Source organism: Phoca vitulina, unplaced genomic scaffold, assembly GCF_004348235.1.
Source record: "Phoca vitulina isolate PV1807 unplaced genomic scaffold, GSC_HSeal_1.0 scaffold66, whole genome shotgun sequence".
NCBI classification, from domain to species: Eukaryota; Metazoa; Chordata; class Mammalia; order Carnivora; family Phocidae; genus Phoca; species Phoca vitulina.
Window position 1 is genome coordinate 2,147,945 of NW_022589769.1, and position 26,522 is coordinate 2,174,466.

The window sequence follows — 26,522 nt, forward strand, 5'->3', positions numbered from 1 at the left end:
AAACCCAAACCTTCTGGAAGTTCACCTCCCCGTCCAGCTCTCCTTCCTTCCCCATCACCGGTGACGCCGCTCCATGGCCTGGAGCGCCACCTCCCACCGCGAGCTCGCCCTCCCACGCCCCCCTCCGGGGGCCCTCCCCCCCTGAGCTCCTCCATGCCCACGCTGAGAGAGCGTGGCTCAGTCTGGGGGCCCTTCCCCTGAGCGGCCCCTCAGTCACAAATGCTCAGGGAGCAAGCCCCCGCCACGGGGGCAGTGACGCCGCAGAAGCGAGGCTGACCTGCACTTGCATGTAGAGGTGGGCTTCCTGCCGCTCCTTCCGCTTCTGGGCCTCGATCCTTTTCTCCTCCTGGAGTCGCTCTACCAACTGCTGAGGGATGTCGTGGTCAGTGACCGCTTGTAAAACCTCACCTGCACGACAAACGTGCCTTCTCGCTCACCTGTGTGCAGGTTCTCTGCTCCCCTCCTCAGAAGGCCCCAATGCCACGTGGTTGTCAATACAGCAATCTTATTCGAGTGAAACTACTCAGGACCGCGAGTCCCCTGGAGGTGCAGGGACCAGGGCCATGCGAGCCAAGACCGCGACCACGTGGGGACAGCCGGTAGAGCTGGGCAGCACCCAGGGATCGGGGACTCTGGCCTGCAGCGCGGAGCCGAGCGAGCGGTGCTACTCACTGAGCTTGGACTCCCTGATGTACACCAGCATGTATGCGTTGGTGCAATGCCGCACGGACAGGTCGTCATCGTGGCCCCCGTAGTTGTGCTCGATGGCCTCCTCCTTCGTACACCTGGACACCACGTCGTCGTCAAATTTACACCACTGACAAGGAAAGCAAGGAGACGCGGCAGAGATGAAGCACACAAAGAGGCGGTGTTCTCCTAAAACGAGTCATCTGAGGATGTGCCGGCCCCGGGCGCCGCGTCAGGTAAGCCGGCCTCTCACCAAGCTCCCCGGCACCCCGGCCGACTCCAGCCCGCATTCGGGGTAGGCGGGGCGGGGGCGGGCTCTGAAGGCGCGTCTGTTGGCAGTTCTTACACTCCAACAGCCTGCTTCAATTTACATTCAATCGGCCGACAGTACAACTCTTTACACATTTGAGAAAACCATATAGAGCACACCTACGCCGCTTGTAAAATCGAAGTTTTATGGTAGAGTTATAAAATTAAATGGGGACATTTGATCCTATCTCATGACATAGTGTCACAGCAAGTGAGGGCCTGACTTTAAAAAGTCAGCAGAGTTGTACATTATACTTATCTTCCAATCTCTTCATTGTGGATCAAGTCACTTTCAACGGTACTTAAATCTTACAGTGAAAGGTTCATCGTGGTCTGGTGCTATGTGGGTCTCTCCACCAAATCTCCTCAGCTCGAGCGAGGTGGGCTCAGCCTCTGCGCTGTTCCTCACTGGCCCTATAGGCCTGGACACAGAGCCCGAGGAGACCCTCGTCCCCTGGGGACGACTACGAGAGAGCAGATCCACGCAAACCTGGGGCAGCCGGAGGGTCACAGAGCGCAGACAACCAGGCCTGCAGAATGACGTGCCACCAGCACTGCCTCCCCGGCCTGGGCCCAGCCGCGGATGATTATTCTGCTGGTGTTCTTAAGTGGGAAATAGGTGCCACACTTCACATACAAAGGGATCAAGGTTCAACGCTCAATACTAATAAAGAGAGGCATAATACAGTATAATCGCTAATTTACTATTCACCTTTAAAGTATCAGCAATTAATGCATGAGAGCACAGAGATAAATCAGAGCCCGGGGGGGATCTTTCACTATCCAGGCCATCAGGCAGGACCGGGCTAAGGTGAAGCTGAGTGCCAGGGTGAATGCCCTACACACCATCACATCCGACTCCACCCCTGCCCAGCACTTACTTTGCCATCCCCTTTGGGGTTCAGATAAACCACATAATGTCCACCATGATTATCTCCACTGTGAACCAGGACTGCATGAAGAATATAATTTGCAGGGTCCTTAGGATCTGTTTTTTGCAAAAATTCATCGAGTGGTAACTGTTCTGGGAATTCAAACCTATTAAAAAACATTTTTAAAGAAATCCAGGTTTCATTCACACGTGAAATAGTTTAAAGATAAACTTTATTTATTGCTAGACGTTCTAATTTATTGGCTCATCTTTATTTGGAAAGGCAAGTATCAATGTGACTTGGGAGACCCCATGAACACTTCGGAGGCAGCTCCCATTCATTAGAACAAGTTAATTATTCAGACAGCAGTAAAAAATTTGAAGCTAGGTAGGAGGAAAATGCTCTAAATGCACTGAGATGATGCTTGACAGAATTTCAAATTCAGGATATTACACAACAGCCAGTCTTGTGATAGATGTACACCGTGACTCTTCTAGGATGTGGGTAATTCCAAATGTTATTAATGAATTCTGGCTGTCCAGAACTTAGAACAGAGCATATACTGTACGTTTGAGAAACACAGGAAATCGGATCTGAACAACAAAGACATGTAAGCAAGGATCCCCTACACCCCATGATTTCTAAAGACATCCTGAACTTGATTTGCTTTTAAATGACTGGGTCCATAAACATTTTAACAACACGGTCGAAATTAATCGGCAGTGCCTTGAGAGGCGGGTGGTCGAGGACTCGGAGAGCAAGCTCAGAGTCTGAAGGGGCAGCCGCCCCAGCACCAGCCCAGTGCCGCCCTCAGCAATCCTGGCTGCGCTGCCAAATGTTCAGAATTCCTAAAGGATGCCAGAAATCTGGGCTTTTACGTGAAATCTGATGGGTTTTTTTTGGGGGGGGGGTTGTTGTTGTTGTTTTTTAATGTTGGCAACTAATGCCAATAAAAACAGAAACAAAAGCAAGGTGGGGACCCAACGAAACACAGCAGCAGATTGGCCTTGGTCTGCGGGACGCCAATCTGTGAGGTCTGGTGGAGACTGTTTCGTACAGATTCCAGAGCGATGGGCAAGAATGAAAGAGCAAAGACCCGGCTGGTGGCAAATAATTTGACTGGGTCCATTCTCCCTCAAGTTTGATGGGTGACTAACCAACCTCTATCCTGTGCCCAAACTAACCAGTACCAAAGTTCTGTATTCTAAACCAAGTAAAGTAGTATTTACTATCATTCTTTTTATCTGGCATTTTAAGAACGGGGAAAACACCTAGAATAAGGCACACACATACATCTACATCATCTTCCTGAAAATTCCAACACATTCTAGAATACCAACTGAGAGATTACAAAATATTGGAGGATGGTATTTAAACAAATACAGCAACATCAAATTCCACTCCTGAGGTTAACAGCGGCATTCTGGTGAGTGCAAAACAGGTGGAGCAGAAAGCCCCCTCCCCTCAGACCTCCATGTGCCCCAGTGTGGAGGGGGCTGGGGTTCCCTAAGAGGGAGCAATGGGAGGAACAGCCTCTGAAATCTCATAAGGGAAATTATCCCTTTAAAACCATTATTCTTGGGACAGTGAGGCAAGAGAGAGACCTAAATACATCAGAGATGCACTGAAAATATAAAAAGACTAATAAACAAAGCGCTAAGACTGACCCCCAAGTCAGGCGATGATTCAATCTTAACTTTCACATCCCACTATAAATTACCTATCATTGATCTTGATATTTTGGTCCGTCTGAGGGTCATACATAAATCTCATCAGCTGTAGATGTAACACTGGTGGCAAAGTTAGGAATTTCACACCTTTCTCTGCTTCCTGAACATTGAAAAAGAAATGCAAGTTTAGTTCAGCCCTACTTAGTCCCTGAAGCAAGGACAGCAATAGCGGTTGGAGAGATTTGGTGGGAGAGGAAGGGTAGGTATCCAGCTGGGGTGCTTTTAAAATGTTGTTTAAGAAACAGGCTCACGCGGGCGCCTGGGTGGCTCAGTTGGTTAAGCGACTGCGTTCAGCTCGGGTCATGATCCTGGAGTCCCAGGATCGAGTCCCACATCGGGCTCCCTGCTCAGCGGGGGGTCTGCTTCTCCCTCTGACCCTCTCCCCGCTCGTGCTCTCTCTCTCATTCTCTCTCTCTCAAATAAATAAATAAAATCTTTATAAAAAAAATTAAAAAATTAAAAAAATAAATAAAAAAAAAGAAACAGGCTCACGGGTGGCTCAGTCAGTTAAGCATCCGACTCTTGGTTTCACTCAGGTCCTGATCTCAGGGGTGAGATCAAGCCCCCGTTGGGCTCCAAACTCAGAGCGGAGTCTGCTTGAAATTCCCTCTCCCTTCCCCTTCCCCCAGCTTGCACGTTCTCCACCCCCTCCCTCTCTCTGACAAATAAAATCTTAAATGCGCACACACAAAGACAAAAGAAGAGAACCAAGCTCAAACAGAGAAAACCTGGTGGTTGTCAGAGGGCGGGGTGGGGGAGGGGCGAAACAGATGAGGGGTATCAAGAGATACGAACTTCCAGTTACAAAACAGGTCACAGATACAAAGTACGTGTAGGGACAGAGTCAGCAGCACCATGCGAACTCTGTAGTGAGCACTTCATGATGTATGTGAACACGGCATCACTACGCAGCACGCCTGAAGCAAGTGTAATACCGCACACGTCAACGACGCTTCAACTAAAAAATAAAGTCAGGGGCACCCGGGTGGCTCAGTCGTTAAGCGGCTGCCTTCCGCTCAGGTCATGGTCCCAGGGTCCTGGGATCGAGCCCTGCATCGGGCTCCCTGCTCAGCGGGTAGCCTGCTTCTCCCTCTCCCACTCCCCCTGCTTGTGTTCCTGCTCTTGCTGTGTCTCTGTCAAATAAATAAAATCTTAAAAAAAATAAAAAATAAAGTAAAATGTTCTGCTTAGCTCTTTCTCAGGTTTGCTGCAAGAGCTTGTGTGTGAGCGATTTACTCTGGATTATATTCTGATGCCCAACGACAGGGGAACAGCTAAGTAAATTAGGGTTTAATCACTTGCTGGTGTGTTATAGTCATTAAACACGATAGGAAATATGGAAAAACACAGAAAACCATGCACTGGAAAGGCAGACGCCGGGGACTGCAGGGAGGCGAGATCAGGCGTGCTCACAGACACCTGGCCGCAACAAGTGTGGCTGCTCACAGGCACGGGGCGGGACGGCGACCGGACAGCAGCCTCCTGCCCCTGGTCTCGGAGCACGTTCACTTCAGAGCACATGATGCACAGCACGCACTCGGCGCTTACAGTCCAACCCACTTCTGAACACTGTCCTCACTCGATAGCAGCAAGACCCTCACATCAGCAACGCGGCCTCGGTGCAGCGGGAGGTGCCCCGCTTCTCAACAAGGCCTCCTCTGGGGGGGGGGGGCCGACTCCACAGCTCCCACACGCCTCGCCCCACCTCAGCCGCCTCTGGTTTCCTCACGAAAATAAGCCTCTGCCCAACCCCACCACTACCAGACCACCGGGCTCTCAACACAGCTCAGCTTCTGATTCAGACCTTCCTTCCGGGGCTGGGTACGTCCAGCCGAGGAACTGTGCCTGTGACAAGCCACAAGACAAGGCTCTCTGATGTCGCATTAGCGTGCCTAAGACGACAAAGTATCTCTGGGAAGAAAAATGAAAACCCAAGGAACCTGCCATACAAAGGAACGGCATGGTTTTGATATAACTTAAAAGAACAATAAAAGAATTGTTTCTCTACCACAGTCCATTGAGGCTATGATTCTAAAATACATACTGCTCACCCAGACCCCAAACCATCCAGTGTGGACAAGGGCAATTCTTGTGAGTTGACTGTTTGCTAAGCACATCTAGTCACATGCTTGCAAAGTGACTTTCTGATCCACAACGCAGCATCCTGAGCAGCCTGACCAAGCAGAAGAGCAGATCTGCGGCTCACTGAAACGTGGGCACACCAGCACCATAAGACAGCCAGCTTGGTAAACACAGGATGGTGTGGGAAATCATAAAATGGCTGAGCCCATGTGTCCAGGTTATGAATCCAACAGACTCTGGACGCTGCATCCGTGAAGATGCCACTGACCCACTTACTGACCGGCAGCCAGGAACACGCCACAGTCCGTGTCTCTCCACCCGGCCACGGACTGACCAGTCACTTGTCCACAGTGCTTGGTGCTCTGCCAGAAGCTTAGAGTCCCCGCGGGGCTTTGTGGGAAACAATCAGGGACACCACGTATTCACAGAACAAGCAACAGAAAATGCACTCCTCGTTCTACAAGCCATGATCCTTTAGATCCTTTAGATCCTTTAGAAAACCCCATCACACACACACACACACACACACACACACACACACGCCAAAGTGCAAACCACCCATGAGCCCAAAGTCCAAGAAAGAACGAACTTCTACTGCAACTAGAAGCTGAGGAAAAGCTCCAGCGGAAACCAGTGAGGCGAGGAGCAGGGCCCTGGATGCCGTGGAGAACACGCCTCCCTACAGCGGGACGGGGTCTCCCGTGTGCTGGGTGACGGGTCTACCCGAGACACTGCACGTCAACCTCCCGCCCCCAGCTCAGCCCCACCAGCTGCACAATCGGAGGCCCCAAAATATAGTGTCTGCACTAAGAAGTAAAATCTTTTGAGCTCTAAATATGAACAGCGTATAAAAAGGTACAAGTGACTTTCCCGTCCACAACTGAAGCAAAGGATGTGAAAACACAGTGATGGGAAAGGCGGTACACAGTTCCCACGTTACCTGCAAACCGTGCTCCCCAGCGTCGTATTTATTGTCACCGTCTAGTTGTTCCACAGCCACGTAGTCCACAAATGATTCAAATACTTGAAAGAGAGAAAGTGAAGAAAGTCAGCCGATGATTTCACTAGAGCCCTGATGGTAACGCAGCCGCCCCAACACGCTTCGGCACGCTGGGAAAGAGAGCGGAGAGAAGAGCAGCCCGGAGCAGCGGCTCCCGGCCTCTGCCCGCCACCCGCCACCCGCCACGCCTGCCACGACCCCGCCACAGCTCCAGAACAGAAGCCCTGAACCTCTAAGAACCCCACCGACATGGTTTCCTAAGGGTGTTATAAGCGTTCATGTGGAGTCAAATGTTTTACCCACTTTAACAAAATCAAGGAACCTTAAAGTACACATTTTGACCCACTTATCATAAAGCTACAACTGAGGCAGTGCAGGTAGAGAGCAGGACCGTGGGGATAAGAGGGACAGGATGGGACATGAGTAAGATGAATCGGGACAAGGGCCTAATGTCAAACACGGGGACTGAGCCGGGAAGCTCCTGTTGCTACGAGAGAACTCAAACGCTCTGACTCGCACACAAGAGGACGATGTGCAGGGACAGATGCGTTCACGGGGATGGAGTGCTCCCTTCACAGTGTGTCCAGAAGAATCACAATGCTCGCTGTGATTAGCTTACGATTTTGCCAGTTAAACCACAACAAAGCTGGGGCGCGTGGGGCAAGATAGAGAATTTGCCCAAGGACAACCAGTGGACCAGAAGACAGAGGCTAAAAACAAATCCACACGGATAGGAACGTCTGCTGACAAAGGTGCAGAACAAGGGAAGAATGTGACGGGTTCAACAGAGACCCATATGCGGGGGATCAGTCCTGACGTCCTACCACGTGCAAAAATCCATTCCGGGTGGATTACGGATAAAGAGAAAAGAGAAAACAGTAATAGATAAAATAGCTTATGCCTTCAGAGCAGGTGTTCTTAACACAAAAAGCAGAGAACGACTGGCTGATTTCACTCAAATTCTGAAATGCCGTTCAACAAGAATGAACAGAGGTGAGCCCCACGCGGAGCAGCCCCGAAAAGCCCACCGCCGGGCGAGCACCCCGAGCGCATGCGGCAGCACTCCTGCCCTGTTCCTGCCCAAATGACCCGCGCCGGACTCGATGTCCTGTGCTCAACAAGGTCACACCCTGGACAATGGGCACTACAGAACCGGGATCTGGAAGGAGCCCTTCACCTGTCCCCGCTCACTGTGCAGAAGAGAAACCCAAACAAGGCCCAGTGTCTCCCTGACAGAGGGAAGATACTATCTGGGGCCAGGGAAAGAAGTGCCCAAAGGACGGGATTGCAGTCCCCAGAGCTCATGCCGGCCTGCGAATGGTCTCTGCTCCACTCCCTCCAGCCACGGTGAAAAGCCCCCTCACACATGGAGCTCCAAGCAGAAGGCTCAGAACGGTGCTGCCTCAGCCGAGGGCCCAAGTAGCCTAACACTGTTGAGCTCCCACCTGACAGAGCGTAAAAACGAGCCTCCGAAGAACCACCCTATGTCCAAGTCACTTCCACGTGCCCCAGAACAAAGGTTAAGAACATCCCATACCCAACGGTATAAAAATCACCATGGCAGGCATCCAATAAGGATGCAAAGAAGCTGGAAAACAGAGCCCATGATGAAAAGTAAATCCACACAGATCCATAAATCACAGGCGACAGAACTGCTCAACGATGACATTAAGTCCCTATTAAATACATTCCTGAAGTTCAAGAAGATACCCTAACTGCCAATAAGCATTTGGAAGGGTGACAATGTCGCTGACCTTCAGGGAAACGTGTATTAAAACCGAGATGGCACCATACTCCCACCAAAACGTTCAGTTGGACAGCTGACAGTCCTGCTGGGAGTGTGGCTCAATGGCAGCTCTCACTCACTGCTGGAGGGACCAGACTTGATAAACGGAGCTGAGAAACTTGCTGGCTTCACCTACTGAATGTATACAGACCCTTGGAGCCAACAATGCCGCTCACCATGAACACAAACGTGCACAGAAGCCGGGCACGAGAACGGTCAAGGAGCCTTCAGCCCAACAGTCCCACAATGAAAACCCAAACATCAAGGCAAGAATGGTTTCAAAGCACCTGCAGTTTACCCCGCATGTGGAATACTATAAAGCAGCGAAAACGATCACACGATCACTACTCGTGGGTATGATGTGGAAGAGAAGAAATGCAAAGCAGACACTGTAAGCTACATGATCTCATCTCTATAAGTATTTCAAACATGCAAAAATAACCTAGGAGGGGAGGTTAAAGGCCCAAACAGTGGATTCCTTTGAGAAGGGGAGGTCGTGGTCAGGAAGCGCCAATATCCGTGCCGTGAATGCCATGGGGCCTGACCCAGGTGGGGAACCGAGCCTGTGTGCACTCTGTGAGCCACATACTCGTCACTTGGGCAATGCAGTATTTCAACGAAAACCACTTGGGTAAATGAAGCATTAACGCAAAACAGAAATTAGCAAAAGGTCATGCCAATATGTACACGGGACTTACTATTTTTCTTTCCTTTTATACTTAGCTGGATATCGTAATAATCTTCTCTTCTATCGGATCGATAGTCTACTTCTTTACACTGGATATAGGACTACAAATAAGGAAAATAAGATGGCTTAAGTATTAATTGTCAAAATACTAGCATTCTTAAATCATTTAAAATCATTGTTGAAAGCTGGTAACCACATACCACCATTTTGCCTCTGAATAATTTAGGTATGGTGCCTTCCACACACGTGCCTTTCATCTTATTCTCCACATTATCAAGCAACTGGAAGAGAAAGTTTCGACTCTAAGAAAATGTTATGCTCAATTAACATACAATAATTTGAAACTTGACTAGGAAATTTCAATGGTCAAAGAAGTTCTAGACTATAAATATTATGACCTTTAGCATGCAATTATGAAAACATACAAAGTCTTCTTCCTTGGTTGGATATTTACAAAAATATCTACATGCAACAGTTGAGATTAACCTCTATACAGCCTTTGGAATGAATTAGTAATCTGTAGTGCCTTTAGAAGCATTTTTTATATTCATTTTACCTCTGTGGAAAAGCATGTAAATTGAGCACTAAACTTAACTCGTATTGGTCCACACCAAGAGATTAATGAGGTTGAGCCTGTCAACAGGATTGACTGGTTTGTCCATGGATATTTAATGAACTGGATTCAATCCAGCTAGTGCTGCAAAAAAGAAAACACACCTTGCCCAGCCAATCACCTTGAATAACCATTTCATGTTGTGTGTGTATGTCTGCGTATCTGTGTGTCTCTGGTCACAATTGGAAGGACAGGAATTTGCTAGCGACTAAAGATGGTTTTGGGGAGAATCACTTGCACAGAGGCCTGCCTCAATTAGAAACTCTGTGCCAAGGAGGAGTCTGGACGCTCCAGAGTAACAATAGAAGTCACGATTCTAACAGCGAAGCCGGATGATCGGGACAGCTACTTAAGCCAATCTGCGGTTTCTCGGATTAGTAACTCAGGCAGATGTGCCAATTTAACGAATTTAAACCATACTACCTATTGCTATGTAAATCCAAGTTTCCCCTCACACTGCCCTCTCCAACAGCAATTTTGTTTTCATTCTTTCTGGCTCGTAAATGAGACAGACGTTGCCTCTCCTTCCTGGCCTGGTTCTGTCCTGCACAAGGCGCACTGGCGTGAAGCAGGTCTGGGCTTGGACGTGGTTACCGCTTCTGACAGTGCTCTGCAGCAGTCAATGTTAAGGAGTGTACAATTACAGCGCCGGACTTACCACTCGACACAGCTCTTGAACGTCGTGCTGCATGAAGCTATCTAAAGTTTCCCACCTTGGAAAGAGAAAAGGAACATTTATATTTAAACTTCCACATTTCAAATAACAGCATATTAAGCAACTCAGACTTAAAAAAGTAAACTGCAGGGGCGCCGGAGTGGCTCAGTCGGTTAAGCAGCTGCCTTCAGCTCAGGTCATGATCCCAGGGTCCTGGGATCGAGGCCCGCATCGGGCTCCCTGCTCAGTGGGAAGCCTGCTTCTCCCTCTCCCACTCCCCCTGCTTGTGTTCCCTCTCTCGATGTCTCTCTGTGTCAAATAAATAAAATCTTTAAAAAAAAAGGTTTTTTTTTTGGGGGGGGGTGGGGGGGGGGGGGGGTATGGTTAAAAGACACACTGGATTTTATCAGGACACCACAGCTTTGTCCTGCTCTGAACATCTTGCTGTGTGTGAGAGGACATCATTACGTGGTAAATTAGGTCTCAAGCAAAATTCTAAAACAGAGCCTTTACATCCAAAAAGGACAAACCAAATACAGTGATAAAAACACTCGGGCATACTTAAATGCCTATACTCTGCTCTCGATTCCCCTACTACATGCTCATTAGTCTTCCTTACAGAAGGAAGAAGGGAAAGGCAGATTTCCGATACATACCCGAAGGACTTCGTTAGCTTTTTTGTTCCTACAGGCTTATCGCTGTGCTGTAATTCGTAGAACACTCTTTGTAATGCTAAGGGGACGCTTTTGGATGAATCATCACCCTCTGTTGGCATCATGTACACAGCCTAAAATAATTGATTAAGAAATAAAAATGGAATTTTATGTGAAAGTATCATTTCTAGTATCACAATGGCTTAAGGTAGTTGATAGGGCTTCTAACTATCCCCCAAAATAGGTCAGGAAGTTTTTTTTAAAAAGTAACCATGAAAGTCTTTAGAGGCAATATAAAAAAACGCAAGAAAGTAAAAACGAATTTAAAAAATTTCCCACGGCTCACCATCCAAACAGAACCACTTTTATTTCCTACCTCTTGGAGCCACACTTTTTAGCTTAACGTTACTTGTGAACAGAGGTTGTGATAAGACCTAAGTGCCATTGCAATGATCCACATCCGCCTGTCCCCGCGACACCGTCCTGTCGGGGCAGTGACAGTGCCGCCGGAACTGGAAAAAGCCAGCAGACCAGCCAGCGGCCCCCCCAACAACCAGGAGTCCGTGTTGCCTGCACTGCTCCATGCTGTTCACATAGCATTCCAAAGGGACAGACGACTAGCTATCCTACATTACAGTCAAGGGATGTCTGTGGTTTTTATTAGTATTCTCACGAACCTAAGGTTTACCTGTAAGTGAAAATTAGACTTCACCACCAGGGCTTTTCCAAAAATTCAGTTTTGATAAAAACTTTCAAATGTCGCTGCTAATGGCTTTCATATTAAAAACAAACAAACTTTATTATGGAGCTACAGAGCCCCATAAAGTTAGGTTTGTTAGCCAGCCAACTTTTGATCACCCAAGTTAGCTTTACAAGTGTCCACACGCTGAGGAATAAAGATACGCATTCGCATAAAAGAGGGGCCCTCTCTGGAGACAGCACTGTGGTACTGGGAGAGACACGGCAAAGTCGGGTGACAGGACTTTGCCTGTCCCTGAGGACTTGAGCAAGAGGGTGGGTGGAAGGTTGAGGGAGAGAAATACCATCCATTTACCTTTCGTAGTTGATTTGTGAAAAATAAAGTCTGCAGCAGGCTGTTCATGTAACAAGTCGCTCCCTGATTCTTTAAACCGACATAGCCCGTGTGCTTCTTTGAATCCCACCTACAAGATCAGTCGGAGGTTGAGGGAAAACCGCACAGGACACCTCCTCACTTCTGCAGTGTGTGTGGAGCGTTTTGGCGAGACGCCGGCGAGACCCCGCACTGCCGTGCACCATCACCTCTTTCCCACCAGCCTGACGCAGGAATGACAGCCACGCACCCCTCCAAGGGAGAAACTCACCGCCAGGCCCCCGGGCACCGAGGGCACCGAGGGCGCCAGGGCCAGTTCTTAGCACGGTCACAGGCTCTGCTCGCCCCAGCGCACGAACCCAGCACTGGAAAAGCGGCTTAACGCCACCGATGGCAGCCCTGCCTCCTCCTTCCGAGATCAGCACTGACAGACAATTGTGAATTCTATGGGACTGGCTCCCGGTGTGGGTCCATCACACACACACTAGGTCACATGTGGAGTCAGCAAGAAATGCAAACAGTCGGAACCCCTCTTTTTGCAGTTATACACATAAGCAAAGACAAGCATGTACACTGGGGCAAGTTCTAGCTCAGGCTTCTAAACTCCTAGTGCTCTTTCTCCCTGGTCTACAGTGCTGGTTGCTGAGGAGAAAAGGTACATTTTCTCAGAGTTAGCAGCCCCCACTGCATGCTCCCCCCATCATAACAGGAAGCTAGAGAGAATGCCAGTTGAAGCCACCCCCTTCCCCATCTCCCTCTGAATGTAATGCAAAGACATGAACAAACACGATCGCCACCAAGCATGACCAACACTAGAGATGTTTATTGTTGGCCGAGGTCAGGGTCAATAATACTACTCTGGGATTCCAGGGCTTAGGCTGTGACCCTGCTGACACGCTCGGGTGTACCAAAGGGCCCTGGTTAAAGTGTGTGCGTGGGTGGGTGCGAGTGTCTGTGCGTGCAAGTGCATCTGTGGATAATTTTAAAACTTGGCAAGAAAATATAAGAATCCTAAATTACAGATGGTTATTTTAAAAACTATAATCAAAAATTAAGTGATGATGGCTGAACAGGTTTTGATAAGTCAGACTAAAGCAAGAAATCTGTTTTGATTGGTAAGGCTGGAAAACCAATCCAAATTTTTAGTCAAGTGTATCATAAACAAGGGGAAGTTTTTCAAAATGGAGAGGAAATACCCATAAAAAACTTAGTTTTCTTCTTTTCGCCCCCACTCCTGATATCTGAATACGATCTGAGCTCTGAAAAGGCCCCTCAAGAAAAGCTGGATTCCTCCTGTACACATCCCAGGCCACAGCAGCCAGGACACAGACTAAGTAACAGCTCCTTCTTGGCTGCCCCACGGTTCCCTGCCCCAGTTCATCCAGGTCAACCCACACCCGCACTCTTGCCAGAGCAAGGCCACGTGAAGACAAAATAACGTGGGCAAGAAAGAGGTGCCTGCCACTGAACTTCTTCCCAGACTGCACCTACAGCCTCACCCTCAGGCCTCGACCAGTCAGCAGGGCCCCACAGCCTGATTCCAGCTTCCGGCTCAACCTCCACACCTTCTGGATGTGCCGCCCAACCCCACCCTTCCCTGCTGATGTCCTCGCTCCTGTTGTTCTCCCTGCCCCAACCCCTCACCCTCCTTGACAAGTAACCCACCCTCCCCCCATGCTTCCTGTAAGGCCGAACACTGCCTCATGCACACAGACCTCCCACCGCTGAGCGACATCCCATCTCTTATGGATCCTCCGAGCTCGGGTCCATCGGACTCACCACCTCCAACCCACCCATTCCTCCCCTGCTTCCTCATCATACCCTCCGCTCCCAGGCCTTCCCATCCCTGCCCTCTTCAGAGTAAAACCAGGGCATTTCCTCTGTAGGATCCATGAACCGCCCCACCAGTCTGGACATTTGAGGACAGGAACCCACGGCTGTCCTGCCGAGCATCATCACGTTCCTAGTGCACAGCAGTGTCCGGCCTACAGAAACCACTCAAGAAAACACGCCAAGCAAAGGGGTGAAGGTGAGGCTAACATACAGAGCCGTGTACCCCCCGTATGTGTGGGCAAGCGCAGGAGAGTGCATATCTGTTAAGTATGTGCATCTCTGTCCACATGCTAGTGCTTCTCTCAGCACAGCACAAAAGGTGTTTCTTAATAGCACCCAATTAAAGAAAAACTTACGCAACTCCATGGGGAGCATCCGCCTGTACAAAGACTTCAAAAGTAACTTTGTCATCATCTATAAATCCTTTCTCAGGATCAGTCACTTCCTATAAAAAATAAGAATATCCAACTTCCATAAGAACACACGAATGCTCACTTCACTCCGAAGAGACAATAACCCTAGTGCCCTCTACGTATTAAGAGGAAAATACTACTTTTTCTAACCCCTAAATAGTGCTTCTGATTTTGCAGTGTTTTGATTTGCTTTAACTAGTGTCCTCTGAACAAAACCAACAAGAGCTTGGTTCCTCTAGAAAGCATCCAGGGGGCACTGGGGGCTCGTCCAAGGCACGGCCTGGAGGCATCGGTGCCTGCTCCCCAGAGCAAGGGCTCCAAGAGTTCTGGAGAACTCGCACTGGAGGACCCAGCAGGACACTCCTGACAACGCGCTCCTGGGTTCCACCTCTGCCAAGAGCAGCCAAAACAGACAGGGCTGAGAACTGAGGAGGTAACCTGAAACCACGCCTGACTTAGGGGGACCCCCACCAATACTCCCTTGTCAGCTGCTTAAAAACCTCAGCTAGCCATCTGGGGGAAACACATTTTCGGACACCTGTCCCACTTAGGAAGCACACATTTTGATTCTAGAATACACAGAAGGCTCTGAAGAATGAAGGAACTCGGGAAGGAGTAAGGCTCAGATCATTCTGCATAAATACTCGGTTACTTACGCTCCAGGCCATGAAATTGGAAAACCCCCAATCGTTCTCCTTGTGGAAAAACAAGTGGCTAATGCGGCGGCTGAACGACTTCTCATCGTCTCTGTAATTTATTATCTTCAGCACAGCTTGCGCGTGGCAAGACCACGACCTGTTCAAAGAAAATCTAAGCCTCAGTTGACCTATTTAACTGATGTTTGCACACTTTCAAAAAACACAGCACACAAAAATTCCCACATTTTTTCCTTTTTTGTCTTTTATTTTTTGGGAGGGGTGGGAGGAGCTGGGGGAAGGACATATTTACCTTTAATGGTGAAAACCGCTAAAAGGGTTTGGGGGTGCCCCTAGGCCATCCATAGTGATCTGACCCATGGTTTTATTACTTTTAATTTCTTTAAAAAGTTTTAGGTCAGGTTCTTTTTTTTATTGCTATCAATAAAACAGAGAAGTTTCTGAATTTTAGATACTGGTCTTTAGATTCTATGAGATTCTATTTTCTGGTCACATGGTAGTTTTAGTACCTAATCTGGGTATTACGTGAAAGAACAGAACAAGGGAAGATCAAAGTCGTGCCCTCCGGGAGCCCCCTCTCCCAGCGGCTCCCAGGCAGGGCTGTGCCGCGCGCTCCCGGGACTCTGAGCAGAGCCACCCAATCACAGCACAGAAGCGTCCCCGCTGCCGTCAAGGTGGGCACAGATCACAAAAGGGCCTCTGGATCAATGTTTAAAACCCGAAAGGATACAGCCCTTTAAAGGTCCGCTAAGGGCCTGGGACTACAGGAGAGATGAACCCACAAGAGCGCAGCCTCGCGGCACCTGCGCGTCTGCTGGCTCGGGCCCCCGCCCCGGACACGGACCGCTCGCTGTTTCCCCAAACGACTGTCAGCCTGAAGTTGTCTGTCAGACTAACGTGTAGCCCAAATACTCACCAGAAATCAGGTCAGAATGGGAACACAGGAAGAAAAAGTTCAACCTACACACAGGCCCTGGCTGCAGCACACACTTGGCTTCGCGCCTCTTACACATTCAAATAAAAAGCTCAAGGAAACGGACTGCGTTCCCCGAAGCCTGGACAGAACAGCAAGGGCCAGGGGAATAGCCTCCACTGAAAACCCCAAAGGGCCCTAGTCTGGGGGTGACCGCAGAAGGAAGCAGCCTTCTCATGGGCTCCTCGATAAGGAACGAGAAGGACACGATGACCCAGTGATCCGAGGACCCCTTCAAACAATGTCAACTAAGCTTCTGAGAAATGCTGAACAATGACAGTTTTTAATTAAGGGAAGACTCAAACTTTTGAGAATGAATCAATGGGTAGAAGATGTGAAGACTTAATCTTTAGTTTCATCTGAATAAAGGTACCATGAAGCTTTACTCAATTTGAAGACATTTTATTACACACTTCTTTTTAAAAATTATAGGAACAAAACGATATTCCTAAAATAAGCTGAAGAGGCCCGTGCTGTAAAACTCTCAAAGAATGTTTTAATTTCATCTTTCTGAATTAACACACAGGAACTGTTTAATACAACAATGGGGAGGCCACAGGACCTGAGGAATTTTCCTGGACTACAGTTTTCCCCTCAGGCAGTGACTTGTAGAGTATGAAAGCCTGCAATCCAGTAGTGAGCCTGTCCAAAGGGGCCCCGATTCCAGGTTCCATGGGCTGGTAGATTCTAACCCGTGAACTTCACTTTCTCATTTGCAAGAAAAACAGACACCTTTTCTAGTTTGGATAGAATACCTACCAGTGAGTTTTAAAGAGGGAAATGTATTTCATCAAATGTAAAATCAAAGGGCTATGTAGAGGCAGCAAGGAAACTCAAAACTGTTAAGTTCAAAGAGGCTGATCAGATCGGGCCTCCAATCACGTGGCATAACTATTTGTGGGTTTGTAATCGCATCATTTAAACTGTCTTACGTGGAATCAGATTCAGCATTGCACTGGAGAAAGAATCCTACGCTTTTTTGGTGTGGTCTGTCTGGATAAAAGCGTGGCATCACCATAATCTTCCATGGCAGATTTCGCACAAAACACGGAGGGCTAAGGACCGACTCACTCAGTCTGCTGAAGCGCTCGACAGTGAACTGAAAGGTCGCCTCGGAGCGCCAACTCGTGTCTGCAAGAGAAGGCCGTGTCAATCACAGGGCTCGGGCATCGTGAAACAGCACCGACGGCCGCCGACCGTGGGACCCCGCGTGGGACAACCAACGATTGCGGGCAACCGCAACCTAACTGCTAGACCCGACTCTTGGGGAACACGAGAGCGTCATTTCCCGAGCACTGATAACCTAGAACAGTGAGGTAACACACAGTTTATGTGTGAATGAAATCCAAAACCCAGAGGGCTAACGACACACACCTGCCTGCCCTCCTCAATTCCAGAGTTCGGCCTGTAAGAACGTCTACTCTACTCTGGCAATTCCCGAGTCCTCCTCAGTGAGTGGGCAGGCTGGGCAGAGGCCAAGGCCCGGGGAGGGGTGGGGGAGGGCTGACCTGGGCCAGGTCTGCAGAGAAGCAGTGAGGGGGGCAAGGCGCTTGTGGGAGCACGGAGAGAGTGCCACAGCCATGGCCACAGCAGCGCAGACAAGACTGCTGAGAAGTGAGCCCCAAAATCAATGTTAACTTCATCAGTTCACAAGTTTTGTGAAATACCAGCCTGGACTCAAAGAAACTGGGATTCTTCTCCACATAAATCGTAAAAATTGTTAAATCTACTCAGCAAGACTTGAAGGCCAATTTAGGGAATTAAGGTTTTCTCCGACAGAAAGTTGAGTGTGGATATAGTGCCTCTCTCTTAGCAGACTTTCAATTAAAAGTCACACTTTAGGGGTGCCTGGGTAGCTCAGATGGTTGGGCATCTGCCTACAGCTTGGGTCATGGTCTCCGAGTCCTGGGATCGAGCCCCATGTTGGGTTCCCAGCTGGGCGGGGGGGTCCACTTCTCCCTCTCTCTCTGCCTCTCCCCCGCTTGTGCTCTCTCTCAGATGAATAAATAAAATCTTTAAAAAAAAAAAAAAAAAAAAAAGTCACATCTAGGGGCTCCTGGGTGGCTCAGTCAGTTAAGTGTCTGCCTTCTGCTCAGGTCATGATCTCCGGGTCCTGGGATTGAGCCCCTGGGCTTCCTGCTCAGCGGGGAGTCTGCTTCTCTCCCTCCCTCTCTCTCTCAAATAAACAAAATCTTGGAAAAAAATTCAAAAAGTCACACTCTAGAATTCCACCTTTGACTGATGGTGACTATTCATTTACAAGTGACATTGGCTTCTGATTAGCCCTGATAAGCCCAGCAACGTCCTCACAGATGCTTCTCAAACTCAAGTGAAGCAGCAGCCCTCCCCAGGCCACCGCGCCCATCCTACTGGCTGGCACTTTTACGGAACATCAGGAAGCTGCTACAGCAAGGTCGAGGTGCTCTACAAGTCTCTACATGCTTTCTCTGCACTTCGGTACCTAGCTGGTTGCAGACGGGCTACAGTTCACCGGGTGGAAGGGGACCAAGAGCCACACTGTGAAGAGCCACCGCTGGTCTACAGAACACTCTAAGGTACATGGAAGAAGGCTTTTCCTGGTTTGCCATCAGGGGCTATTTTGGCATCACTGACCCCCAGGCTCCTGAAGCACCAAGGAAGGCTCTCAAGCTTGGAGGAATAGAATGTTAAGAACAACACACTGCCTTCCTTCATCCTTCAGTCTCCAAACTTCACTAAGCCAACCAAGTGCTTAGGATAAGGACTTCTCAGGGTACGGAAATTGCTTATGTTTGTGACTATCTGAATTTGTTCTTAAGAAAACATGTCCATCAATCCTCATGAGAGGGTAGTATTCTTTACCAAAGAAATAAGAACCAAAAGTAAGCGTGACAGCTGGCCCTGATCCCTTGTTTCAACACTCTTCCTCCCCAGTTTTTCTGCTACATGTAACCTTGCTCAGCATACTGCACAGGCCCTTCAGAAGGAAGGGCTGCTCAAGAGGGGTGAGTCCTGTCTAAGAGATGCAGCATGTACTCGAGCTTCCTCAAGTGGCAGCTATGACCTTAACCCCTTCAAGGGGCAAAAGTACCCAAAAGGCCAAGAGATGGGCTCAAGGTCATGTAATGGCTTAGAAGAAAGTAGGCCATTATTTCACAGACTCCAATCACATGTGAGCAGCATTTCAATCCTGCAAGGTAGGCAAGGGCAGATGTTACTCCCACTTTACAGATGAGGGAACTGAGGTTCACTGAGGTTAAGTGGTTTATCTTATCTGAGGTGTTTCACAAAATGAGCACAGTGGGTTTCAGTACCCAAGATCTGTGGCCCCTAAACGGTGACCTTGCCTCTGGTTTGTAAAATGCCATATTCTAGAGTTTAACATCCCCCCAAATGCAGAGCCCAATCAAACTGGCCTGCTTTATGGGGACCAAAGAAATGCAATCAACCAAATAAACATCAACTCAGGGCACGCACTCATGAGACCCTAAAGAGTTCAATGTCCCAAAGTTCTGCCTCTCTTCTAACTCAACTATTTGTTTTCAGATACAATTCGATTCTTTGTCAGATTAGATTTTTACATAGACAAAAACTGAAACATATCATAAATGCTTTTCTGTTCTCTCCCACACTTTAGTCAAATTCCAGAATTAATCTTAAATATTAAATAGGACCCACAAACCTCAGCATGGCACTGTGTCCACAAGATGGCCAACCCTTCCTTCAGAGGCAGAGAGGTTCAGCGGCTCCTGCCTGGCGCCGTCCTGCCTCACCCAGCTCAGCTCACACGCGGGGATTTACACACTTGGTGTGAGATTCCACCTCACATTCAAGGCACATCCTTAGGACAGACTTACTTCTGAAATATGCTAACTAGGACATTTAACATGAGATTTCATGCAAATAAAAATGTTGCCTTATGGCTTCTCAACTCTTTGCAACTAATTACATAAATGAAAAATAACATTATATACCAAAAGGTCAAGGCAAGAGGGTCTACAAAAGAGCAGAGAAGGCTTGAAACCCATCTTTGGCAGAAAGGCCTGGCCTGATCACACTCCCATAAGGAATTACAGGAGATATAAATGTCTTTGCCCAAGAAAACAGGTGAAAGGTACTCCAAGATCCTATTTTTGCAACTTCCCTGTGTCTATAATTACTTCAAAATTTAAAAAAAGTGTAAAGCAGTACACTTGGGATTCTGAAGGATGCCCCACATCCTGCAGAATTAGTGTTTCATCTGAACAGAGACTCTATCACCTGCCTGAATGCCACATGTAGTGCATTACTCCACACCGCTTTTTATTGTTAGGGACAGGATGAGGAGTTTCTGCTACCTGATGTCACCATACATCCTCAGCCGGAAGACTTGAAGACTCAGTACCCACCACCTCCACTCCTGCCTTCACAGAGCAGCACCACCGTGCCCATTCGTACTCCCACCTTATCTTCACAGGGCAAAGGCCAATGAACCAGACTAGGGTCCAGTTGCATGAAAAAAGTAGAGGAAGATATAGTCTTTTAATTTTAAATCAGAAGGTTAGCCTAAAGAATTCCCAAATGGCGCTCTTGCAGTAATTTTATCAAACCTCTATTTTTCTTTCAAGAAATGACTTCTGTTTCATGGGTACCAACAATCTCTATTTGCAGAGGCTGCATTTACTCTGAAACTTCTCATTTTCATCTAAGGAAAGATTGAGTAAGAAACTAAAAGTAGCATAGGTAGGTGCAACCAGAAAATGATTCTGACACTTGCCCGTAATCCCATGTTACCAGAACTTTTAAATATGTTCTCTATCTCAACCCAACACCTGTCTGTCTGTGCTTTCAGCCATTCAACTTTTGTGGAGAAACTCCCCTCCCAAAGAAGGCCCCTCTGCCCAGTAAATAAGCCTAATCTAGCATTTCCTAGATTGTGTGTCCTACTTTACCAGGTCAGAAGGAGATTCAGGAAAAGGATTTCTGAAGTTGAGAGTCTTGGGGAATCATTAACAAGTCTTTTGGAGAAAGACATTAAGGTGCAGACAGCACAGAGAAGCCGCGATACAGACGTGTGGTTGGCCCAGCACCCCTCAAACTTCCTAGACCACTCAAGACTTCTCACCACATGCTAACATCCCACAGAAGAGAGTTTCAAAATACCTAGCACGACCGGGAAAATGCTGCCCTATACTAAGGCTTCTACTCCTAGAACCAAAACAATCTCCCTCCCGTCCCCTTACCACCAAAGAGATAAAATCTTTTCACTCTCTTACACTGGGCCTTTCAAAAGACACCTAAAATCCCAAGCCAGGAACATGGTGCTACTGAAGACCACTCTGCTTTGTCCTATAATATACCCTTTCCCTGTTTGGTAACTCACTATAGGAATATTTCCACTATTAGGTTCTATGGTTTGGCACCATTATTTACTACTACTACTTTAGTAAAATTTGCCTGCTAAGGAAAGGGGTTTTATGTACATTACGGATCTCCTAACAGTGGTTCTCAAATGAGGCAATCTGGACCCCCAGAGACGTCTGGCAGTGTCTATTTCTGGTTGTCAGGACTGCGGGGAGAGGGCATAAGGGTGGGATGACACTGGCATCCAATCACGCCAAGGACAGCCCCTACAACAAAGAATGATGAGTCCAAAAAGGCAACAGTGCCAAGGTCAAGAAACCCTGCCCTTTATCTACACCTGCACCTCCTCCCAAGCCCTCCCCAAAAACACACGCAAGGAAATATTCCTTTGGAATTGCTCTGTGGAACTAGACAGGGAGCTGTCTGCCTGGGGTGGACCAGTTACTGCTCCTCAAGGGACTGGCACCCGTCTCTACCTCACACCTGGCACATCGGGCCTAGTCACACCTTCCCAACTGCGCTCTCTGAATCACTTTCGGCATCTCTGGTGTCTGCAATAAAACCAAGAGCCCAGCAACCAAACAGACCACACCCACACCGTTGCCCTTGATCTACAGTGGAAAGCGCACTCCACAGGTAACAAAGCAGCGGGGTTTAGACCACGCCTCTTTACCTTCCTCAGATATTGCCTCAGCCAGCTGCCAGGGGGTAAACCGCACTGTGAGAGAACTCTCAACTACGGCTGCAGTTTCTCATGGAGGCTGAACTTTTGGCAGGAGGTCTGAACAGCAGTCCTTCTGGTGGTGCAGCCCGTGACTGACGGTTTCTTTCAACTGCCCCGTTACTCCCCTGGGAAGGACACAACCCTCATGAGGATTGATGGACATGCTTTTGACAGAACATGGTTTCATATTACACTGCAAGATTCCAGGGACTGCATAAAGTGATTACTCGCTGCTACCGTCTCAGGACATTGACTAAGTGTACAGGTCACCTATGTAATAAATTATAAAGAAGAAATAGCCTCGAAAGAAAATGATTTCCTGGGCACAAAATGTCCATGCATATACCTATGCATACACTTTTTGCATAGAAGATACAGACCAAAAGTTAGTGTGGGAGAATGAAGCCCAAAGCTCGATTCTGATTTCACACCTAATGGGAGCAGGGAGGGATTATCAGCTACAGACAACTGATATACACACTACAATAAGAATGCAATGGAAAGCCAAGTTCCAATGTCTACAAGTATCTTGCTGCAAACACAAAGGAAAGGAGAGTAAGATAAACTTGTTCTGAACACTAGCAGTGGCTGGGAAACTGCAAACCTGAGTAAATCCCCATCTATTACAAATTTCTGTATTTAAACCTTCTCACCTAGGCTGGGGAGAACCACCTTACCCTGAAATTTATAGGTAATCTTGAAATTCAAAACCAAAACAGTCTCCTAAATTTTCCTCAGATACAAACCTCCTGAAAACTAGCTACTCCTACGAAACTCAGAAGTACTCAAGGAAGAAATCTATAGCACATCTAGTTGTGTTTCTGAAAGTTTTCTGCCCAATGCAAGTAAACAAACCACACGTACTCACCATCCTCCATATCTTCCTCTGTGTTGTTGTGCCCATCACTCATGGCTACATTCCCGTTGATAACAGGGTTTTGAGTAATTCTTGGTGGGTCATCTGTATCTCCAGCTTTAAAGAAAACAAAGAAATTCCATGGTTTTTACCTTCAGGTCTTGGATTAAATAAATAAAAACATACTGTACTTTTGACGATTTCTAGTCACTAATACCATCCAAATGTGCCATAATCAACACGCTCTAACCCAAAGGGTATATACTAATACATTTACTAAATATGAACTTTCAGTGCTTTCAAAATGCTAAATGGGATGCAAACAATCATTATACCACATTTGCTCCATTTACAACGATATTTTGAAATGGGCTTCCTACTCATTAAGACTCAACCCATGGGGTGCCTGGGTGGATCAAGTGGGTTAAGCGTCTGCCTTCGGCTCGGGTCAGGATCCCCGAGTCCCGCGATCAAGCCCCAAACCCCACGTCGGGCTCCCTGCTCAGTGGGGAGCCTCCTCCCTCTCCCTCTGCTCCTCACCCTGCTCATGTGCGCGTGCTCTCTCTCTCTCAAATAAATCTTTAAAAAAATAAAAATAAAACTCAACCCCAGAGAAAATATTGTTAACTAAATATATACATAGCAGTGTGCATTAGAACTTTCTACCACATGTCAGTGCTTTAAAACATCACAGCCTGAGTCTCAAAGTGTCACTGGACAATTACTGTAACAACTGAAGTATAAATCCATGCAAAAACCAGAAATGGAGGTTGGGGGGGCAGAGGGGGTGTGAAAAGGGGGGGTCCCTAGGAAGACTGGCATTTATAAAGAGTCTGGAAAGGATTGAGAAGCACATAAAAAGATGTGCTACAGATTTCTTTTTTTTTTTAAGATTTTATTTATTTAAAAGAGAGTGTGTACGGGGCGGGGGGTGGGGGGGTAGGCTTCGTACTGAGCAGCTCGACATGGGGCTCGATCCCAAGACCCTGGGATCATGGCCTGAGCCAAAGGCAGACGCTTAACCAACTGAGCCACCCAGGTGCCCCTGTGATATAGATTCCTAAATGCTTGCTGAAATGTGGCTTGACAAACATTTACATATAATCAAAGACATGGATTAAAAACTTTGCAGCAATGAATGGCAACTATAAAGTGTAAACTCCAAATGTAACATTCTTATCTCTATTTAAGAACAATTTTCTTACGCTGACATAGGTCCTTGACGTAAAAGGAAAAAAATGCCCAAGTCAGGACTTGGGATTTAAAGAGCCTTCACTAGCCAAAAGGGTCCATCCTTCATATGCAAACCCACTCCTGCCTCCAGATACCAGAAGTGCTCACTGCAACTAATGTGACCCCTTTATGTTGCCTCTACACATGCTGACTGAAATCAGCAGTCTTAGCTACGTACAGGAGATGCGGTTTTTAAAAACAGCTACCTCAGTGTGTCCTAGGCCTGCGACATTTCAGAACCTTTCCCCCATTTGGATCAGCAGTCGGCCTGATTCAGCACCACGGACAGCGCCCTCCACATCATCTCTAGACACTCTCCAAAACCCCCAATTACCAGATTACATCTTAAGTAATTCCTGAATATAAACCATGTTTTTTCCCTTAAGCATCTCAAAACACACCTTAGAAATCCCTGGAGGCCAAGAAACAGGTATTACCGAATTTATATCACTTCCAATCCTGATACTCTTGTTTTATGAACTATCAATACATACACTTAAAAATGTGTTAAAAGTTATTTTTAAAAACAAACATATACATTTTTGAACTGGTCCCTCAATCATCACACACTCACCAAAAAAAAAAAAACTGGAGTGGGGAGGAGAAATTCTTTTTGCTGTTGATTAATTAGCTTAAACTCTAAAACATATGTGCTTAAAAAGCAACATAAAAAAAGGTACTTTGAAATGTCTTTCATCCACATTTATCCTCCTAAATTAACAACAAACCATCATTTAAAATATTTTATGAGGAAAAACCCCTATGAAGGCCTATGAAATAAATTATGGCACATTCCACCAATAGAATATTATGCAGCAATGTCTTATAAAGCAGTGTTTCAATGTACCTATGTGGAAAGTTCTCTATAACCTGTAAGTTAAAAAAAAAAAAATTAAAGATACCAAGCAATAAATATCTTCACATGCAATCTCCGTTATAAAAGAGACAGAGTATGTTGGAATAAGAGCAAATAAATTCTCATTTCCCTTTACATGATGAACAAACACTGGAAGGACACATCAACTATTAAGAGGCTCTCCAGAAGTGGCAACAGTGTGAGTCTGCACTATACACACTCTCACATCACACGAATGCACCGTAAATCTTAAAATAATTTGCTTGACGTAGGCTTGGTATTTTAATTTAGTTCCTCAGTTCAAATCTGCCCTACTACAATTGCCTTAAAAAATGGTTTTTAGTGCATGATTGCAAAAATAAAAACCTCTGTATACAGAACAGCATCACACCTAAAACTAGGACGCTTTGTAGATGTAAGCAGTCTGAACTACAGAGCGGGTCATAGAATTCCCCAACTGATTCATAATCCTGAAGATTCTGAGATCCAAGTGAATTCAGATTATAGCTGAAACAAGGTATCTTTAAAGGTCTTGGTGACTTGAAATAGAGTACTTTTTCACCAAAAGTTATGGTAATAATAAAAATCAAGTTGGGGCGCCCAACCCTTGATTTTGGCTCAGGTCGTGATCTCAGGTCGTGGGATCAAGCGTGGGTTCCCCACTCAGCAGGGAGTCTGCTTCTCCCTCTCCCTCTGCCCCTCTATGGGCTCATGCTCACGCACGCTCTCTCTCTCTCTCTAAAATACATCTTAAAAAAAATATGAAGATCAAGTCAAAAAGATCTATGGATCACCATCCCCGGCACCTTACTGTGTAGGGTACGGGAAAAAATGGGCCACAGTTTTTCAGAAGTAGGATTAACTACAATGCAATGACTGACAAAAGTCTAATATTTTATAAATGAGGGATCCTATTCTAGTGTTAATTAAGACAGGATTTTCTGCAGTTGGTCCCTAAAGGCAAAATAGTTAGAGTTCTACATTTGAACTGGGTTCTCCTCAGCAATACCCCACCTTTTTACACATTTGTGCTGGGCTGTTCCATTTGCTCTTTTCCACCCTCCTTAAGCATGCAGATGCTGGTCCAGGCCAGTGGCTATGAAATGACAAAAAGTCCCTGGTGGGTCCACCACGTACATGAGAAATCTGGCCAGTGACAGGCCCCCATGAAGCTCCCAACCAACTGCCATGGGGCCTTGGTAGAAAAAGTTGGCAACTCAAGTCTAGCTCCTAAGGGACTGAATATCCAGTTAAAAAAAGCTCCTTATAAATGAGTTAGTTCAGCAAGAGGATTAAAAATTTAATTAAGATACAGTAAATCCCTGGACCTGAATTCAATGAGGAAAGTACCCAAAGCCCACAAAACCTCTGTATTAGACTTCCAGAAATATCTTCAATGGTTAAGACTGCCTTCATTATCGTCAAAGAAGTGCATGACTGGTGTGTGTATATGCATTTATCTCTATATATAAAGTGATCCTGTTCCTGAATTTTATGTCCCAACTGACT

General features: G+C 47.1%; 1 protein-coding gene across 2 annotated transcripts in view; it reads right to left on the minus strand.

The window, feature by feature from the left end:
- Positions 1-26,522, minus strand: part of USP7 (ubiquitin specific peptidase 7) — a 112,876-nt gene that overhangs the window by 10,353 nt on the left and 76,001 nt on the right. For both annotated transcript variants that reach the window (XM_032392159.1, XM_032392158.1), the window contains 14 exons: positions 22,937-23,041; positions 16,955-17,153; positions 15,050-15,188; positions 14,337-14,425; positions 12,130-12,238; positions 11,079-11,209; positions 10,426-10,480; positions 9,355-9,435; positions 9,165-9,255; positions 6,621-6,703; positions 3,589-3,698; positions 1,878-2,034; positions 673-817; positions 278-408 (listed from right to left, as the gene is read on the minus strand). In XM_032392159.1, coding sequence (XP_032248050.1) covers positions 278-408; positions 673-817; positions 1,878-2,034; positions 3,589-3,698; positions 6,621-6,703; positions 9,165-9,255; positions 9,355-9,435; positions 10,426-10,480; positions 11,079-11,209; positions 12,130-12,238; positions 14,337-14,425; positions 15,050-15,188; positions 16,955-17,153; positions 22,937-22,979 — 1,563 coding nt within the window. In that variant the 5' untranslated portion in view covers positions 22,980-23,041. The remainder of the gene's footprint in view (positions 1-277; positions 409-672; positions 818-1,877; positions 2,035-3,588; positions 3,699-6,620; positions 6,704-9,164; positions 9,256-9,354; positions 9,436-10,425; positions 10,481-11,078; positions 11,210-12,129; positions 12,239-14,336; positions 14,426-15,049; positions 15,189-16,954; positions 17,154-22,936; positions 23,042-26,522) is intronic.